At 42.6% G+C, this 21,110-nt stretch overlaps 1 protein-coding gene across 5 annotated transcripts in view; it reads left to right on the forward strand.

Moving 5' to 3' along the window:
- LOC110835215 (Src homology 2 domain-containing protein sprint) overlaps positions 1–21,110 on the forward strand; it is a 335,746-nt gene that overhangs the window by 124,201 nt on the left and 190,435 nt on the right. Inside the window, exon 1 of one of the 5 annotated variants that reach the window (XM_087353536.1) lies at positions 11,376–11,402. The exons of the other annotated variants lie outside the window; for them this stretch is intronic. Within the exon in view, the coding sequence (XP_087209662.1) occupies positions 11,391–11,402 (12 nt within the window). The 5' untranslated portion in view covers positions 11,376–11,390. Of the gene's footprint in view, positions 1–11,375; positions 11,403–21,110 lie in introns of those variants that run through there. 5 annotated transcript variants of the gene reach the window in all.

Here is a 21,110-nt window from a genome sequence, read left to right on the forward strand (position 1 = left end):
TTTTTGAACACCGTACCTTTAAGTAGACAAAAGATAATTTATTTTGAAACCTTACACACGTCATCCTCCAATTGGACGCTGTATAAATTATGTATTTCAGGAAACGTCATTAAATAGACTGGATTCTTCCTTTATTTGTGTGAGAAAATATGTAGTAAGCAGGATTAAACTATTGTATTTTCTGTATTGTACCTAATGTAGTGTTGCGGTTAATAGTGTGTATATTTATTTACATTATCCATCTATCCAACCATCCATATTTATTATTTGTTGTCAATCCATAAATTAGTCACATGACAGCGAACTCTTAATAAAAAAATACATTATTTGAAGTGAAATTCGTATTATTACAACATTCCACATGTTATATAAAAATTGTTAACGTAATTAGTGAAATGTTACAGGTATATATCCATCCATTACATGCAGTAGATAAATTATATTACGTGAGGACGCGAAAACCTTAATAAAACTTACGGATTATTTGTAAACACTAGAAATTCATATACAGAGTTAAAAGGAGGTAGGTAGGTACGAAAGAAACCATTTTTTTCTCTCCAAGTTTTGCTGATTTCCATTCCAAGTTAAAGACAATACAATAAGAAAATTTGGTTGGAATTTGTCAAGCAGGAAAAGCTTGTTAACGTCAGATAACCACAAATTTACTTTTTATATATTTTTGGTATGTATGAAAGCGTTTATAAGGCATTTTATAATAAGAGAATCCTAGGGAAGGGGCTGTGACGTCCAGTGAACTAACTTAACTGTGCAATTATCTGTCTGTGCGTAAAGTTTCAAGCCATTTTTTTCATTAAAATAGATTAAATTCTCGTAAGTTTCGTGATCACTATTTCATATTCGAAAGTAACGAATTTTAAAACGGAAACTAGAAGGGAACAATAAATAAACGTAGAGTTTAGCAAGAAATTTCAGTCCTAAATCAGGTTTTGCAAGTTACTGACTCCGGTGGTTCACTGAGCCAGCTTTAATTCCCTCCTCATGGCGCGTCGTGTGAACGTAATGAGGGCGAATGTGGTACAAGTGACAATGATTTTCGATTTGTAGTCCATGCCAGCTGTGGGAGGGGTGTCCAGTCTCCTTTGCGTTTTCTTGTAGGGCTTGCAAGGGAATTGAAGTTACGACCAGCACCCAACCGATCCCTGCTCGCAGCGTCTTTCTGCTGTTTCGTGGTCTAGGCTACACGGAGTTTTCCTCCGTGGCATCCCAACAATTACTCCATTCACACACAGAAGAAGGCAATGGCAAACCACTTCTGGATCATCTGCCAAGAACGTATATGAACAGGTCCCAGTCCGAGAAAAGGATGGAAGGATCCTGTTCATATGGACCTGTCCTCAGACAGAACACTTATTATTAATAATAAGATGAGGTGGTCTAGCGGTTAGAACGCTGGCCTTGTAATCCTGGGGTCTCGGGTTCGATTGCCGGCGGTGCCCGAATTTATAACTTGTTTTGGGCACGGCCGTGGTCTAGGCAACACGGAGTTTTCCTCCGTGGCATCCCAACAATTACACAGAAGAAGGCAATGGCAAACCACTTCTGGATCATCTGCCAAGAACGTATATGAACAGGTCCCAGTCCGAGAAAAGGATGGAAGGATCCTGTTCATATGGACCTGTCGTCAGACAGAACACTAAATAATAATAAGATGAGGTGGTCTAGCGGTTAGAACGCTGGCCTTGTAATCCTGGGGTCTCGGGTTCGATTCCCGGCGGTGCCCGAATTTATAACTTGTGTTGGGCAAGGCCGTGGTCTAGGCAACACGGAGTTTTCCTCCGTGGCATCCCAACAATTACTCCATTCACACACAGAAGAAGGCAATGGCAAACCACTTCTGGATCATCTGCCAAGAACGTATATGAACAGGTCCCAGTCCGAGAAAAGGATGGAAGGATCCTGTTCATATGGACCTGTCGTCAGACAGAACACTTATTATTAATAATAAGATGAGGTGGTCTAGCGGTTAGAACGCTGGCCTTGTAATCCTGGGGTCTCGGGTTCGATTGCCGGCGGTGCCCGAATTTATAACTTGTTTTGGGCACGGCCGTGGTCTAGGCAACACGGAGTTTTCCTCCGTGGCATCCCAACAATTACACAGAAGAAGGCAATGGCAAACCACTTCTGGATCATCTGCCAAGAACGTATATGAACAGGTCCCAGTCCGAGAAAAGGATGGAAGGATCCTGTTCATATGGACCTGTCGTCAGACAGAACACTAAATAATAATAAGATGAGGTGGTCTAGCGGTTAGAACGCTGGCCTTGTAATCCTGGGGTCTCGGGTTCGATTCCCGGCGGTGCCCGAATTTATAACTTGTGTTGGGCAAGGCCGTGGTCTAGGCAACACGGAGTTTTCCTCCGTGGCATCCCAACAATTACTCCATTCACACACAGAAGAAGGCAATGGCAAACCACTTCTGGATCATCTGCCAAGAACGTATATGAACAGGTCCCAGTCCGAGAAAAGGATGGAAGGATCCTGTTCATATGGACCTGTCGTCAGACAGAACACTAAATAATAATAATAATAATAATAAAACCTAAAAATGAAACATTTCTTTCTGAACATTGACTTGGAGTTGGGATTGATTAACGGCGACATTCACGGCCTCCTGCTTTCTTATTAACGTCGTCTTCCTCCCCACGAGCACGTGGAGGGAGCCTTTGTTTCAGCGTAATTACGTAGAACTGGATCTTCCGACGTGGGAAGACTGCGAAGGAGCTTTGTTTCTGCAAGGAAAAAACGCAAAGCTATTTCTATGATAAGATTACACTCGTCTTCTCTTATGATTAATTACCCTGGTGGTGGAATGGAATATAATTCTGTGCCCCTGCTATTAGGTTAAATATTTCCATTTCATCGAGAATCTAGAACGCTTTGAAGACTCTGACCTTCGAAGCCAAGAACTGTTTCACGTCGTATTTGATGTAGGCCTCACCCAGAGCCCACTTCAAGTAAATCTGCTGGTTGCGTATCTCTCTCTTCTCACGAACACTTTGTCACTGGATTATCGTCCTTTAACTCTTTAAGAGATTTTGGTATGAATATCCTGCTTTATGTTCCTCGCACGTGTGTCCGTCTGTCGCGCCTTTGAACTCCTCAGGTTATGGACCAGCTGGGTTCTCTCTGTATTATTTTTATGCTGAACACATCTGTTCAGTGTTTTAAGCTGCGAATAATGGACGGGTATTGTGGGCAATTGATGTCGGTGCCTGAGATTGTGAGAATAAGTTTTGTGTTCAATTCAAATAAAAATTCGTCATTTATCTTCGAGCCCTAATGAACATTTATGTTTGTCCTGCGAGTAACTGGGCTAATTACGAAGGTAATTGAGTGCCTGAGGTAGAACCCCGCGGTTCAACACCGCAGTCACACTAAATTGTTTTCATTCCAGGTGAGTTCGGTTGATCGTTTTGATATCGAATGTTTTTATTTCATTTGTCTGTAAACAGAATAATATGATCTCTGCCCCAGGCTGTAGCGTCGGGCGGCGCAGAGCCCAGATCGGAGCTTTTCTGCTAGGTTTCTTTCCTAATTGATTCATAATAGCGCGTGTTGCTGTCTTGGCTTTGCAGCTAATGAACGAATAATTGAAGGGGAGAGTGTGTTGTTGGAACGCAAAAGTTCAAGTATCATCTCGTACGTAACAGTGCCATTACGTAAAAGAGGAGTTCGTCTAATGAAGAAATAATGAACACGGAGATACTCCAGACCACTTTTCATCTCAGCGTGTTGGTGTTTGGTGCGATATGGTTCGCGAGTTTTCTCAGCGTATTCTTTACTTGTTTTTAAGAAAGAAAGCAGTGGTGTAGTTAGTAATTATAGACGCATCTCTTTCTAAAATAATTGTTCCAACATTTTTGAAAGTACTACACCCAAACTCAGCACGAATTTTTAATAAAAATCTAGAGTAACTAATTTAGTGCGTAAATTATGCTGTATTATGTGGTTGTATTAAAATTCCTCATAATATTTTGATAACCAAGCGTAATTATTTCGAACTATTTTTTTTTTAATTTGCTTCAAAATTCCTTATGAAATAGAAGTTCCTGACTTCGCGTCTTTGAAAAAGATTTCTAATTCCTTTTATGTATTGTCAGGAGTACCACAGGACCTGTTTCTAACATCTGTGTTGACGAATTTTCTGATAAAATTAATCGTTCCAAATTTCTCTTATTTGCCGATTATCTGAACATTTATCGATTCTTAGAATCTGTCGAAGATTGCAAATCTCGTCAAGCTAATTTTTGATTTGGTACAATAGCGGTGCGTTTAAAACTGCATTGAATTTAACATTTGGGGAAATAAAGTTAGCTTACGTGTGCATTCACGCTGTCCTGAGTTCTCCACCCCTTATAGGCCGCTACTGAAGCTCAGATCGGACATTGCGTCAAGCTAAATAATCATTTTTGGAACTTTGGTCATCGTGTACAGCTTCTATTTTAAATATTTTATTTCGATTTGTTGTAAATCTTAAAACGGATTTGTCGCCTGCGTCCGAAATTGCTCGGTCACTGACATAGACCGAACTCTTGTGACTTTAGTCAGGTCGCTTCACCAGAGCAATTTCAGTTATTCAACTTGTCCTCTTAAGGAGAAGAAGGCGATAATTGGGCTCCACGCAGAGAAGGAAGTTCCCTGAGGAACGCAGTGTTTTCGGGAACTGCGTGACGTCTCTAAACCTCCAGTTTCCATTTGACCAAGCGCCTGCCGGTCATATGGAGGTCAGCTGCAGATTATCAAATGGAAACATCCCTTTTATGAAACGTAAGGCCATACTTTGGTTCATATTCTACGTAAGCACTTTCTGTAATGGCTAAATACGAGGCTCTTCCTTAAAGTAAGTTTCCCTGGGGCCGTTTACAGAAACAAAACACAATTTCATGGAAATATTTATAGCAACAGATACAGCCAGTGTCCAGCTATTTTTCAACATATTCGCCACCGGAATTGAGACATTTGTCATACCGTGGGACCAACTTTTGAATACCTGTGTCGTAGAAGTCTGCCGCCTGGGATTGGAACCACTGTGTGACAACCATCTCCGCCTCTCTGTCATTCTCTAAACGCTGACGCTGACCGGACAGGAATTTCTTGAGGTGTAGGAAAAGATGGAAATCACTGGGAGCGAGGTCCGGGCTGTAGGGTGAATGATTAAACACCTCCCAGCTGAACTCCTGCAGGAGACTTGCTGTCCGTCGAGCCGTGTGCAGCCTAGCGTTATCACTGACCGCACTTCACAGTCGGCGGGAGCTGGAATAAGAACCTCCATCTTCAACAGCTGCAACGATGCTACTGTGAGAACGCGGGAAGTGCCGTTAGTGCATGCGCCATGCTACGTCATTGCTCTATCACGTACGCACAGTCGCTTCGCGCAATATAAGGTTTGCTAGCTGTGGGACGAGTGGGAAACTTACTTTGAGGACGCGCCTCGTAAATACGTAGACTTTGTGACCAACCAGTAGGTTTTAGAGCCCTGACCTTCATGGCTCTCCGAACGCTGGTGAAATTTCATAGCATTTTTGGTCATTACGGGCTGGGTTCATTAATAGTTCAACACTAAATAGAATTCTAATCACAAATTCACTACGAGGGCCAACAGAAAAGAAATGCAATGTAAAAATATTGAGCAGACATGTTTTCACTTAGGGCTACAGGTTCGCGCATGCTCATAGCAGCAGTTGCCAGAAGTTTTTCCTGACTTTGCGGGACATATTTTACCTTAGACAGTCATGTTGTAAATAAAACCTTTTGTACTTTACGCCGTGCGTTGAGAAGGAAACTTTACCAGAGGATTTGTGATTGTGTCATTGCTGTTCTCGATTGTAACGCCTTCTGATTAGTGGGCAGAGACCAAATGTAGGCCTCAAGTTTATTTTGGGTCAAACAGCGGGTACTTTAACTAGTTTTCAATATATTTCACGAGAAACGTAAACTTAGCTACTTTAATCTTTCATTTGTCGAAACTAACACCGAATTATTCCTTCTTTAGGTACAGACTCTGGACGCCTTGCAAGTCCTCTGTTATGAACCGTCGTAGCTCCGCGTTATTATGTGAATTTTTTTTATTTGTGATTCATTTAACGACGCTGTCAGTAGCTCGGATTGTGTAGGATGAATTTCTGCGAGATCACACGAACCAGCTTCCTAGAAGACGGCCATCTTTATAACGCGCGTGGCCAAAATCGGTGGACACATTCGTGCATTATCTGGTCAGTCAGAACGGAAAGGTGTAGAGACAGAACGATTTCAGACGAGAAGAATCGGATGGAGTCGAAGAATGAGATAGGAGTAAGAAAGATTACAAAACGGAATGAAGAAATTACTAGAAAAAAAGAAGAAACAGGTTCACAGAAATTAAGTCGGCAGACTGTGTTTTAATGGCGGGAGGAAGGAAAAATTGCTTCTCAGCGAGGGAAATGTTCCGAGTGAGTCAGTTATTTCCGAATTACAGATTTGATTTCTGATGTTCGGAAAATGTGGCGTCTGGCACCCGGACTGACCCCGGACGAAGCGGAACCTCTTCCGGTCTGCATCTCCGCGTCTCTTTTGTAGGAAATTGTCGTTTAGGAAATGAAATTCCGAAATACGAGGAGACCGTCGAGTTTCTGATTTGGGTTTTGCATCTTTACATTGTACTCGTACGTCTTCATTTGTTCCAAATGCATGTAAACCGATGGCAGAATAATTTAATTAAACTCGTTTTTGAACAACTGGGACAAATACGGAGACAATTTAACGTAATATTACTCGTGAGAGGACTCCGTATGTTGAGTTTAATTTATCTCATAAAATTCTTTATCGTACGTACGACACGCAGACGGGCATGCTGACACGTGCTCACGTATTGGTCGTCTTCAAAGGAACGCGGAAAGCCAAGGTTAATGTAAATTTCTGTTCCCTACAAGCTTAAAGCTAGCCGGGATAGCTCAGTCAGTATAGTGACTAGCTACGGGCTGGACGACTGGGGTTCGATCCCCGATGGGGGCAGGATTTTTCCTCTAGCCTCTGCGTCCAGACCGGCTCTGGGGCCCACCCAGCCTCCTCTACAATGGGTACCGGGGTCCTTTCCCGGGGGTAAAGCCGGCCGGGGCGTGATGCTGACCACTCACCCCCATCTAGTGCCGAGGTCAAGGAAGAGAGGAGCTATACCTCCTCTCACCCCAAACGCCTACATGGAGTATAGTGGGACAAACTTTACTTTTTACAAGCTTAAAGCTGCATTACTTAATGATGTACGTTGCTTATTCTGAGAATCGTATGAGGCCTGAGAACAAGGAGCAGGCAGCTGGCTCCAATGAACTTCGTGTTATTAGGCAACTGTTCAGCACATGTGTTGTAGCTTACAAGGATTGAAGGAGTAGTTCGAGTTCCAAGTGCCTTCGGAAAGTGAATTTGCCACAAAGAAGTCTATAGACGTAGGTTGTTTATTATGCCGAAACTGAGTTTCAGCTGGACGTCGGAATGAAGGTAGGCATCTGTTCAACGGACACCCCCCCCCCCCGGGGGGGGGGCCCAATTTTTCTGCGAATAAAAATTGAATGCTGAAGAACGTGTTTGAGGTTTCGCTGTTTGTACTGGGCATGGAGCGGTTCCACGCCAGATTCGGTTCATTGGGCGTCTCTCCACATCGGCACCGTCATTCGAAGTACCGAATATCCTGTCCGAATTATTAATAACGTGGTCACTGCCTCTTCGTATACGTCTACCTGCAAAACATGTTCAGGCGTTGCAAATGGTCATTTAACTGTTTTTTTAAGTGTGTTCAGAATTTCTCCTGCGAAGGCTCAACTCTTACCCCCAGCCCCGGAGGTGGATTGATAGGGATAATTGTCGCCCTATTGAAGAAATGGTGGTCCCACTTCACACTCGAAGAGGCATCAGCCCTGCATTAGAGCCAAGGACAGACGGACTGACTGCTGGTGGGGAGAGGCACGCGACCCCCTGGTTCCCGCTAGTTTTGCCCCTCGAACCGCGGAGGATACGGAGTGGCAGGAGCCACCGACCGGCCTCTGAAGCCCCACACAGCGCCAGTGCATCGAACTAATTGCAGTCAGTGAATTCGCACTGCTTTTAATTTCGCGGCCGTGTTTGGTGCGTCAAAAACTTCCGCAGGCCGACGCGTGACACTCGTCCCCAAGGGCTGTTTCACGTCACAGCATTGCGTACACATTCGGCCTTTTCGAAGTCAGAGTTAATCAACCACGGACTTTTTTGTTTGTATTCTCGGAAGCTCAAGCCACATGCTGTGACAATGTTAAAATAGGCCACGACCGCTTCTTTATACACATCTTTTGATTTGTCATTTGTGTTCATCCGAATGTTTCAGTTCGTATGACTTTAGTAATTGATAAAGCATGTTAAAATAATGTAAGACTTTGTCATTCTCACCCACTCTGTCAGGCAATCAAACACTGACCATCGCAAATGTGTTCGAGTTTCATGTAAGACCTGCTTTTCTCCCAAACTGGGGCTACCTACGTTAACACTGTGGTAGCTATGTGTACCACGTGAGTCAACAATCCGTAACTGGGTGTCTCGCCCCTCGGAACATATTTATGAGAATCGCGTGATTCTCAGAGCAAACATCGATTATTTAATAATCGATTATGAAATATCTTTCGTTTGAGGTTTTATCTGAATTATCGTGTGCGATGTAGTCTCTCCCCTCCCCCCCCCTCCCCGGTACATGCAACCCGAAGTTTTATTGTCATGTTCATAGGATCCCGTCTCTGAAGCCCCTTCCGAACTGAGCGAATCCAAACACCTTCTTTATCATGATCAACATTAATGTTATCCTCCCATATAAGCCGTCAACACTTTTTCGGTTGACTTAGGCCGACTGATACCACGTGGACTATAGTGCATGGTTTTGTCGATTGCCTCATTCCAACCAGAACCGGTACCCTTCGTGCGTTCAGGCACAGCAACAAGGCACACTGCAGGTTTAAGCTGGCATTGCTTGTGGTCGTCTGGTGGTGACGCCATATTTATCGACGCTTAGTCATAATTTTCATTTACGTAGTTCCTCGGCGGTTCCGGGGGTTTCGCTGTAGCGTTCAGTTAGAGACGCCGTTCAAGTAGACTTTTTTGTGATGATAAAGAATAATCAGACGGAGCTTTTAACATTGGGAGACATGGAAATGTTCCAGATCGCAGCGCCGTCAAGAACTGGGTAGAGAGAGAAGCTTCGAACCACAGCTTCTGCGACAAACAAAAGAAACCCGGAGACAACGTCAGAACTGTGAACGGTGGAGCACATCGAAGGTCGAAACCTCCTATTGCTCTAAACATTTGGGCTGATCCCCTCGACGGATACTGTATTCGATATAGAATATCACCCCTACAGAACGCAGATTTTGAAAGAAACGTCTGTGAACTTCTACCAGACGACACGGCGCAACAACCCAGAGGACAGAAATCTTCAGACTCATCGCCCTGATGACGGAGGCAGTATGACCTCTGAAACGTTGGTAAACATCGACCAGACTACACAGCGCAACAACCCAGAAGACGGAAATCTTCATACTCTGATGACGGAGGCAGTATGACCTCTGAAACGTTGGTAAACATCGACCAGACTACACAGCGCAACAACCCAGAAGACGGAAATCTTCATACTCTGATGACGGAGGCAGTATGACCTCTGAAACGTTGGTAAACATCGACCAGACTACACAGCGCATCAACCCAGAAGACAGAAATCTTCATACTCTGATGACGGAGGCAGTATGACCTCTGAAACGTTGGTAAACATCGACCAGACTACACAGCGCATCAACCCAGAAGACAGAAATCTTCATACTCTGATGACGGAGGCAGTATGACCTCTGAAACGTTGGTAAACATCGACCAGACTACACAGCGCAACAACCCAGAAGACGGAAATCTTCATACTCACCGCCCTGATGTTGGAGGCAGTATGACCTCTGAAACGTTGGTTAACATCGACCAGACTACACAGCGCAACAACCCAGAAGACAGAAATCTTCATACTCTGATGACGGAGGCAGTATGACCTCTGAAACGTTGGTTAACATCGACCAGACTACACAGCGCAACAACCCAGAGGACAGAAATCTTCATACTCTGATGACGGAGGCAGTATGACCTCTGAAACGTTGGTTAACATCGACCAGACTACACAGCGCAACAACCCAGAAGACAGAAATCTTCATACTCATCGCCCTGATGATGGAGGCAGTATGACCTCTGAAACGTTGGTTAACATCGACCAGACTACACAGCGCAACAACCCAGAGGACAGAAATCTTCATACTCTGATGACGGAGGCAGTATGACCTCTGAAACGTTGGTTAACATCGACCAGACTACACAGCGCAACAACCCAGAGGACAGAAATCTTCATACTCTGATGACGGAGGCAGTATGACCTCTGAAACGTTGGTAAACATCGACCAGACTACACAGCGCAACAACCCAGAAGACGGAAATCTTCATACTCTGATGACGGAGGCAGTATGACCTCTGAAACGTTGGTTAACATCGACCAGACTACACAGCGCAACATTCCAGAAGACGGAAATCTTCATACTCTCTGCTGTGAAAACCTCAGTTCGTACACTTTGCAGTCGTCAGAGGGTCGCGATACGGAAGTTAAGTTATGATTGTCAGCGTAAAGAATATCACAATTCTCTTTAGAACGCGCTGTTCTTATCTTTCATTGAACGAAATAAAAATATCTGTGGCGATGAGACATTAAATATTTTCCAAATGTATTTTTCGATTGAAGTTGTTTGATGTTGTGTAGTCCACGCGTCGCTCCCGTACAGGCGTTGTGAGGACGTGATCTACTTCAGTTATTTCCACTCCAGTACAATCCGTCGAGGTGCTTACCCCTAACAAAATGCTCTATACGGGGCCGGTTTGAGTCTCCGCTCTGCTCTCTCTCTCCCTCGTGGTGGTGAATCAGCCCTGTGTTATCGAGCGGTATTATTCCTGTGTGTCGTAGTGTTTTGTGTGTGTCCGGAGCTGTTCATTATATTTTGATACAAATACGCAAGTTAGGACGTAACTGTCTGTATTTCGGGGGCGGTGTTCGTGTTCGCGAGACGCAGACGTAGGAGGCAGCGAGAATCACCTGTTCGACCGCTACACGTGGAGTTAAGAAGGCGGTGTGAACTTCCTAGGGATGGATCGGACTTAAAAGTAAACGTGTGAAGTGGTCTCATGTAACATAGTTCTAGATTAGTTTTTTTTTATTCTTTTTTTGAAATTTTGTTTAGTGATTTGTGTTGTGTAGAGGTTGTTTACTTTTGATAAGTTAGACAAAGGCAGAACTGCGTAGTTTGTTTTTAGAAAGTTTGCAACTAGTGTAATTTTCTCAGAGAAGTTTCGACGCATGGGAAATGGCGTATGGGGTAAGCAATTGTCTTTTAGATAATCTTCATGTTAGCTTGTGAGTTCTGTTATCAGAGGTTTATTCGTTGGCTGTCTGTTCCTTTGTTAAATTGTCCCAAGTCTCTGAATTGGTTATGGCAGTGGTATTCAACCTGGGGTACGCGTACCCCCGGGGGTACGCGAAGACATCTTAGGGGGTACGTGAAATTTAAAATAAATATATAATCAGTAATGTAATTTATTTAATTTATTTTAGATGTAGATTATAAACTATTTATAACTTGAATTATACACCAACGACTTTGGGGGTACAAAGTTGAAGAGAAATTATATCTGGGGGTACGCGAACAAAAAATGGTTGAATACCACTGGGTTATGGTAACCATAACAATCAGTAAATTAGCCGTGTGTACGAAGATAAGTAGTTCTTTATGTGTTCCTGGGTCGTTCGCTGAATTAAATTAGTGACAGACTTGTACAGGTATAAGAATTTTGAGTACACCAGGCAGTATTTTTCTTTCTAGGTGTTTGTCGTTGTCTTAGGAATCTAAGATGACCGTCGACTTTACGTTCAGCGTCGATCAAATGAACGGGAGTGTTACGATAGGAGGGTCGATCACTGGAGTGGTGAAGAGCTCTTATCGGATCTTTCGTTAATGTTAACTAACATATTATAATAAAAAATGTATGTGTATTGGTTTTTTGGTTAGGTACGGGACTGGATGAAGCCGTTAAGCTCTGTTCTTAGTCATAACTCGATCGCCTGCAGCGACCTTACCCCCTTCCCCTCTGTCTATAAGCAGCCTAATCAACACGCTTAAAGCAGATGCTGTTAACAAAGGAAAATGCATTTATTTTAATCTGTTTGTCCAAAGTATTTTTAGGTAATTCTGTTACCTAACTTGATATTAGGTAATTTTAACAAAACGGACTTCATGTTCATCTGCATATATATATATATATATATATATATATATATATATATATATATATACATACATACATACATACACGAGGTGCGATCAGAAAGTTTCCAGACTGCGCCTATAAAAACCCGTACACTTATCTCAGGTATTAAATTCATCCATCACCCTCGAAGTAGTTCCCCTGGGAGTGAACACAACGATCCCAGCGCCGCTGCCAAGCCTGGAAGCATCCCTGGAAATCTTTCTTTGTCAGCCTGTCAAGCACCATCTGCGATTCTGCCTGAATCTCTTCTATCGTCTCAAATCTCCTTCCCTGTAGCTGAATTTTCATCTTTGGGAAGAGGAAGAAGTCACACGGAGCTTAGAAAGGAAGTTGGGGTCGGTTCTTGCAAGATCTTTGAGCTCCTGACAAACGAGAAGTCGATTCTGCTTCTGGTCCTCAGACAGGAGCCTTGGCACAAACTTGGCTGCGATGCGTCGCATGTGGAGTTCTTCCTTTAGAATCAGCTGACAGGTCCCATAGCCTATCCCAACAATGTCGCACAAGTCGTTGATGGTACGACGTCGATCTTCGTGAATGGCCTGCCGAATCTTCGTAACATTTTCGGGCGTTGTGCTCGAAGATGGTCGTCCAGAACGCTCGTCATCATCGACAGAGGTTCGGCCATTTTTAAAACGTGAATGCCACACAAAAGTTTGTGCACGACCCATTGCGGACTCCCCAAATGCTTGCTTTAGCATTTCATAGGTTTCCGTAGCCGTTTTGGCGGGTCTTTGGCAAAATTTGATGCACACGCCATTCCGAAATCGCAGGAGGGTCGGTGTAATGCACTACCAAAACGCCCGTAACTAAGAAACAAATGCTAATTCGATGATGCCGGCTGGCACACTGATTCACTATGAATGTAGGCCGCACCCCCTAGCGGCAGAAGCTCGTACTACATCCGGTTCGCCCTCTATTGACACAGTCTTGAAACTTTCTGATCGCACCTCGTATAAGTAAATTGGAACCACATAGCTATTAAATGGATTATAGATTTTCGCAATTGGTTAATTATTGATGTCTAGTTTTATTTTAAATCTAATATTTTCTCTGCTCACATCCACTGTTTGTAAAATGACGGTCATATTCCATAAAAAATATTCCATGTGCGGTGGGATCTTTGGGTCGCGGGAAACTGGTTTGGATACTGTGAAATAATTACATATAAAATATGAATAAGCATATTTAAGTTTCAATGTTTAAACGACATGTATAAATATATTTTAATTTGTTTCAAATAACGAATATATTTAAAGTAAGTGACATAATAATAAAAATGGATAATTATGAACATCAAATAGATCATTTTTCGGTTGGGGTCGGTTTGTAAGAAGTCGCGGCCAATCAGTGCCATGTACTTATTTATTTTCTAACACAGGTCTCCATGTTCTGAGTCGAGATTTTTCAGTCATTGAGGTGTTAGATGACCCGGGTTTTGTTCAGGAACGTCTGATTTCGTATCACTCAGTTCAATTATTTTTTAAACGAGTATATATTTTGTGTTCCTGCTAAATATTGCGTTATGTTGGAAACTGATATCAGAAATTTGTGATTCATAATGATTCTGGGACTATTAAGACCTGTGATGCTGTGATGATTTGCATATCGCCACGTCTCAGTGCGAAATTTGAGTTGCTAACATTCTGCCATAACTTGTCACATGATCATAACAGCTTTGCAGTTAATTAACTTCTATAATTCTCTGATGATATTAGGGGGGCGGGGTGACTTTGTCACCCCTGTGTTTGTCAAAGGTATGAACTTTAAATTACTTTGGCCTTTGAACATATTTAATCGAAAATTATGTTACGTTTCCCCGTTTAAGCTTGACTTATTTTATAATTATCCTCATTCTCAAACGCGAATGGTAAAAGATGTCGTTTCTCTGTATGAAGACGATACTTTTTGAGCTGTGCGTGACAGAAAATTTTGCTGTAAGTCTGCAGTGAGAAGCCTTCGTGCAGTTATATACGATGTGCCATCGGAAAGTTTCAAGACTGCGCGTATAAAAACCCGTACACTTATCTCAGGTATTAAATTCATCCATCACCCTCGAAGTAGTTCCCCTGGGAGTGAACACAACGATCCCAGCGCCGCTGCCAAGCCTGGAAGCATCCCTGGAAATCTTTCTTTGTCAGCCTGTCAAGCACCATCTGCGATTCTGCCTGAATCTCTTCTATCGTCTCAAATCTCCTTCCCTTTAGCTGAATTTTCATCTTTGGGAAGAGGAAGAAGTCACACGGCGAATAAGGAGGGTGCGGGATGACGGCCATGGTGTTTGAGGCCAAAAACTGCCGAACTTTGAGGGCGGTGTGCGCTGGCGCGTTGTCATGATGCGTCGCATGTGGAGTTCTTCCTTTAGAATCAGCTGACAGGTCCCATAGCCTATCCCAACAATGTCGCACAAGTCATTGATGGTAAGACGTCGATCTTCGTGAATGGCCTGCCGAATCTTCGTAACATTTTCGGGCGTTGTGCTCGAAGATGGTCGTCCAGAACGCTCGTCATCATCGACAGAGGTTCGGCCATTTTTAAAACGTGAATGCCACACAAAAGTTTGTGCACGACCCATTGCGGACTCCCCAAAAGCTTGCTTTAGCATTTCATAGGTTTCCGTAGCCGTTTTGGCGAGTCTTTGTGCAAGAGATTCAGGCAGAATCGCAGATGGTGCTTGACAGGCTGACAAAGAAAGATTTCCAGGGATGCTTCCAGGCTTGGCAGCGGCGCTGGGAGCGTTGTGTTCACTCCCAGGGGAACTACTTCGAGGGTGATGGATGAATTTAATACCTGAGATAAGTATACGGGTTTTTATACGCGCAGTCTGTGAAACTTTCCGATCGCACCTCGTATTAGATTGACATTAAAACTGGGTGTTAGACGTGGAAATTATATTTTACCTGTGGAGTTAGATTACGACAACTGGGATTTCACGTAGATTGTGTGACGTGAACTTCTGTGACCGATGCAGGCTTTTTTCTGATAATGGTCAGTCCTCGACTTTCAATTCTTACTCTCTTTAATGTCGGTTCCTACGTTTGTTAGCTTGTTTACGCAGCAGATATGCCCGCTTAGACGAGTTTAGACCGCGAAAGCTCCTACCAGCTCAGTTTTACTGTTGTTTCTCTAAAAAACACCTGGCGTTATTTGGGGGGTTGGGGGGTAAAAGCCAGCCAGCACGTTCTGCGCTCTTTCTACTGGTTTATTACAGAACATTATCAATTTAATACCATTCGGTTGTCTTGAACAACACTGCCATAGCGTCATGACATCCGTTACCCCTTTTGTAATCATTTGGACCTAGAGGCTTGGGCGTGGGGGCAACAGAAGAGATGCACTAAATTGCATTTTCTGTTCCGTGTAGTGGACTATATTCTATTTGCAGTTTCCTGTCATCAAACGGATTGAGCACGGAGGTTGTAGTTTGACGTAGTCTACCCAGTCTACCGTGTTTTCATTTCTGTGTGAGAGTCATCAGGTCTGACGTAAGTAATGAAGTGCTTTCTTTATACGCGGTGAACAGTCGCTCAGCTGGCGTTGGAGGCAGAGGGTTTAATGCTGTGCTCGCTGGAACCTGTCTTGAACCACATGAAACCAGTTCTCACCTTTCCCCGATATTTTTCTCGCGTTCTTCGAGATCTGCTTAAATATTTTACGTCTAGGTGTCCCAACTGGTTCGTCTCTTCCCTTTAAGTTCTTTTTCTAAAAACGTGTTCGTATTTCTGGCCTCCTCCTTGCATGTTACATTCCCTACTTTGATTTGAAAATATTTGGTGAAGGGTAAGTACCACGAAGCTTCGTACTCATTCCTCCAGCTGAGATCAAAGTGTAATCTTCGGCACTTTGTCTTCAGGCATCCTCAGTCTCTGTTCTTTCATCGTGGCTAGAAACGAAATTTCAGACGCATACAGAGAGATGGAGGTAAGATTTTAGGTTTGTATCTCCTAATCTTAAGGTTTTCAGATGCGAGATAGGTTGTATGCTTTTTCGCGAATGAAATTTTGATTTGCTACTCTCCTTTACAAGTGCCCGAACTTCACTGCATTCTGACGAATTATCGTCACAGTTAATTTCATTACCACTTCTACTCGGCGCCCCTCATGAGCCTTCGGCGGTAATCACGAAGCAACTCGACCATAAGACATTCATCACAGTTATTTCTTGTTGACTGAAGCGATCAGGAGCGGATGTTTATCGCCTTCAATAACTCTGACACCCCCCACGAACTTTATGCCTGTTGATGGCTTAATTTAATTGTCCGAATAGATTTTTTTTGTACACGCTGATAAGATGCAGGCGAGTGCTCAACAATTTTGAGAGGGGGAGGACCTCGTTGTATGACGTCACTTTCGCCATTCGGGAAAAGTCAATCCGTGTCGAACGCGTCAAAGTTTTTACGTTAGGCCTGCGTCTTGTGATCTGTTGGTTACTATCTTGAGGATGTTCGCGCCTTAAAAAGGTTTCAGATACACCTTTCGCAATTCGAAACATGTTATTGGTACAACACTCGTAGCCTGTTCGATTGTACTATCATAGAATTCGCTTGGATATACTGAGGAAGATATCTGAGATCTTTGTCGGGCCGAGATTCGAACTGGGTACTGCCGTATGAACAGCGGGGCAGTCCGCAGCTCAAAGTTCTCCATCGTGGAGTACAGAAAGTTTCCAGGAAGTTTCACGCACGTGTACATTGGAAGATGTGTTCATTTTTAAATATGCATTTGAATCGCTATAAAGCGAGCCACGTTGTAGATTACATTCTGTGCAGAGTTTGTTTCGTCGTATTTTCGAAGGATCGAATATTATCGAAATAGAAACACATAGACTACAAAGGGATCAGGATTTCATAAACGTATTTCTAACAACGAGCCATTTTTGAGAGAGAAAAAAAAAATCAGTGAAGTTCGATAACAGTTCAGACCGACACTGATGAAAATTACTCTCGCTCGAACTACTTCCACCAATACATATATTTATTTTTCCAGTCTATACACAAAACTTGTTTTAAAATAATGTTGTTTAAAATTTTTTTTATAACATTTACAATATAAATTGCATTATGTTATATTTTATGGCGCTTTTGATTTTGACGACATGTTTCGATGTTTACCACATCATCTTCAGGCTTATCAATTCATACATTTTTAAAAACTATTGTACATTTTTGTGCATTGTATTTAATGATTTTTTAATTTTCAGTCTTCATCTTGATTTGGAGTATGCATTTAGATGTTCATTATCTGTGAAATTAATTTTTCAAGTCGTGTTTTTGGATTTTAACATAGGAAATATAATAACAATTCAAAGAGTGTAAGAATGTACATTTAAACGTAATACAAATATAATAAAATGTAATGAAAGGTAATAAAACATACCAGGTTGTATTGTGATGTAAAATATAACATAATGCAATTTATATTGTAAATGTTATAAAATTTTAAACAACATTATTTTAAAACAAGTTTTGTGTATAGACTGGAAAAATAAATATATGTATTAATATAACACAAACATGACGCAATTAAGATATAAAAAAATAAAAATAAAAAAAATACTTCCACCAAGTTTAGTCTAAATCTTTTGAGTGGTTTCGGAGATGAAGTATACCGACGGACGCTATGTCCCTCTTAAGAGTTCATTTCATGCACTTTGTGCAAAGAAGGCGTAGAACACTACGGGATTCTGTGGCGCCCACGTGTTTCCAGATCTGCTTATAATCTGGACCACCCTCTTCTGTGATGAGTCATAGACGACGGGCTTTCTGTTGCCTCCATAGCACGAGATGAAAATAATGGCTGCTTTGTTTAAGGCTTTGACCGGGATGTTCTTTTGTTAAATCTTATGTGGTACCGCCTGATTCGACTTCTAATGGTTAAGTCAAGTGTTTTCTTCGCGGTACGGTCTGGATTCGTAAATATTATGAAGACGAGCTTCGGCTTCAAAGGGTTAACCAGCTGATTTTCGTAATGGTGAGGTGTAGTGTTTTCTTCGCGGTACGGACTGAATTCATAAATAATATTCAGACGATCTTCGGCTTCAAAGGGTTAAGAAGGGACTTGATGGAGCTTCGGTGAACATTGGTCAGGCGCCGAGATGTCTGCGATGGGGCTTGTTCCTTCTCTTTCAAGCGGACGGACGATTCATCGCTGGGTCTGGACTTCCTTACCATATTTCTCTAGCATCAATTTTAATGTCCCTCGTCAGCGGCAGTGGTCGGACAGAAACTGAGGCATTTAGAAGGAGCTGCTGAGGACAGCCCTAAGTAGCAGGATCACGGCGTAAAGGAATAAACACACGATCCATCATTTCGCCCCTTCACTTGGCAGCTTAATGTTCGGGCGATTAAATTAATGATGGGCAGGGCATTTGCGATTTATATGATAAACAACAAACGCATATAAAATTTTGGTTGAAACGAATTGGGGTCAACAACCTTTGGATCGAGGGAGTTTTTTTGTAATACTCTCAGAAGGACGCTTTGTGGAGAGCCGTTTCATCTCCAGGTGATGCCAAGGAGAGATTTTACACCAACCACTTCAGTGCTGGTTTAGGCTGTAAGTTTGCATTATATTTCGTTTACACAGGTGCCATTTAGAGCCACGGTGGTCCAGCGGTTAGAACGCTGGCCTTATAATCCTGGGGTCTCGGGTTCGATTCCCGGCGGTGCCCGAATTTATAACTTGTGTTGGGCAAGGCCGTGGTCTAGGCAACACGGAGTTTTCCTCCGTGGCATCCCAACAATTACTCCATTCACACACAGAAGAAGGCAATGGCAAACCACTTCTGGATCATCTGCCAAGAACGTATATGAACAGGTCCCAGTCCGAGAAAAGGATGGAAGGATTCTGTTCATATGGACCTGTCGTCAGACAGAACACTAAATAATAATAATAATAGGTGCCATTTATTACAGTAGAAGAGTTAACCTCAACGTTAAGATATCCCGGCTTTTCAGTTATGCCCTTACGTTCATGCAAAACTGGTATTTACGTTTTCGATGAAAATACATAAACGGTTGAGAGTAATTCCGTAATATAACCAACTATGATTAATAATAGACACATGTTCCTACTGCCCCTATAAGAATATGACACGATGGAGAGTAAGGTTATGTTTGGCGCTCTTGGTTAAGCTACAGAATGTCCCTCCACACACCAGTGGGCTTTGCCCCGCGCGTTTTTGCTGTCATACTCGCTGCATTGCTCCGCGCTCATTTACATACGTGCGCCCTCGTTACTCCTTACGTAGAAATTGTTAAGCTCGTTAGTGTATTTATCACCAGTCTATTTCCTCGTCCCCATTATGTCCAAATTTCTTCATCCGAAATTATTCTCACACTCCCTCAACGTGTGACGTTTCGCCAGGTAACGGAGCATTTGGTATGACGTCGCTAAGTAACCGGCGAACGCAAGAGTTGCTTAGGTCTAAAGTGTGTGATGTACGGGTTGATTATGGAAAGTACATTTTGTTTCAGAGAAGTCACGATTCTTTGTACAAACAGTTAACCACGCTGACTTCGTACCGTAGATGGTTTTATGTACCAGTAGAGAATAAACACTTGTTCACGGGAAATCTAGAAATGACGTTCTCTGGGAACTGTGAGCAATATCTAATTCATTTATCATTTCCGAAGTTGTGATCGCCTAATAAGGAGCTCGTAAACTGATGTTCTTTTTCCGTTCGTGCGTCCTGGAGGACTTTCACAAATATTCGTTTGCGGTATGAATTAACTTTCAAACACAAATTCCGCTTCTGTTTATGAAGGCTTAACGGCCACATTGGATCCGATTCAGCGAAACAAGTGTTCGGTGGGATTTCAGCCTGCTACAGTGATAACATCCGTTTGGTCTCATAAATTAGCCCTCAATACAGCAGTTACGGGAGTATTCATACGCCAGTTTGGACCTTCTGAAAGTTTCGTTTGCGTTTTGGTATCTGCAGCAGAAGTGAGCTAAGTAACACAATTTGTTAAATATCTAAACAAATTTACAGTTTCCACTTGTTTCTTGTTTATGCCAAATTTGTTAATTTCTATATCGAAAACTAAGCCTGTGTTAATGTCAACACGGGTTCTTTTCCTCCTGCGTTATATGTACAGCCAAAAAGGCCTTTTTATTGACTGGAGTCCCAGAATACATTCAGTTTTGAACATTGAAGCAAGGTTCGTTCATGATATTTGTTGATAAGTTGTTTGTTTTGCGTCGGAAGTCAATTTGCGTTAGAACCCTCGTGGATACGCAGTTATTACAAAATTGGTTATATTTTCACACCATTTTATAAGACGTCGCTCCCAAAACACTTGGTCATAGTAGCTCCAAGAAAATACATTTTAAATTAAGCGCTGTGCCAATATTTTCCTCAAGATGTGCGCTGTTCCAGAATTGCTGTCTTGAGTTATCATTCTTGTCAGTATTAACAGTAAATTTCATATGCGAGATTAGAAATCGGAGTACGAATAAGAAATCAGTGCGCACTTTTGATTACTGCACGTTTGTTTCTACGTTAATCGAACGTACATGCGAATCTCCTCGTCCGAATGCAGTTCCTGTATCTCGGCCCACCAGAGCCAATTACAGGCAGAATTATCTCATCGCAGATGTGGTGTACTGTCGGGGGATTGGCTTGCACTTGCAGATAATAGTTTAAGGATGGGCAATTATCTCAACGTGTGTTTAGGTAACGAGGACTTAAGAAATATTTCCCTCTATAACCCTCTGCTTCCGTGATCATTAAATGTGGCACTAACCATCAGACCTCTTTCC

The sequence above is a fragment of the Zootermopsis nevadensis genome, unplaced genomic scaffold, assembly GCF_977971745.1.
Source record: "Zootermopsis nevadensis isolate Lab colony 2312 unplaced genomic scaffold, Znev_1.0 Znev_ptg000022l, whole genome shotgun sequence".
NCBI lineage: Eukaryota > Metazoa > Arthropoda > Insecta > Blattodea > Termopsidae > Zootermopsis > Zootermopsis nevadensis.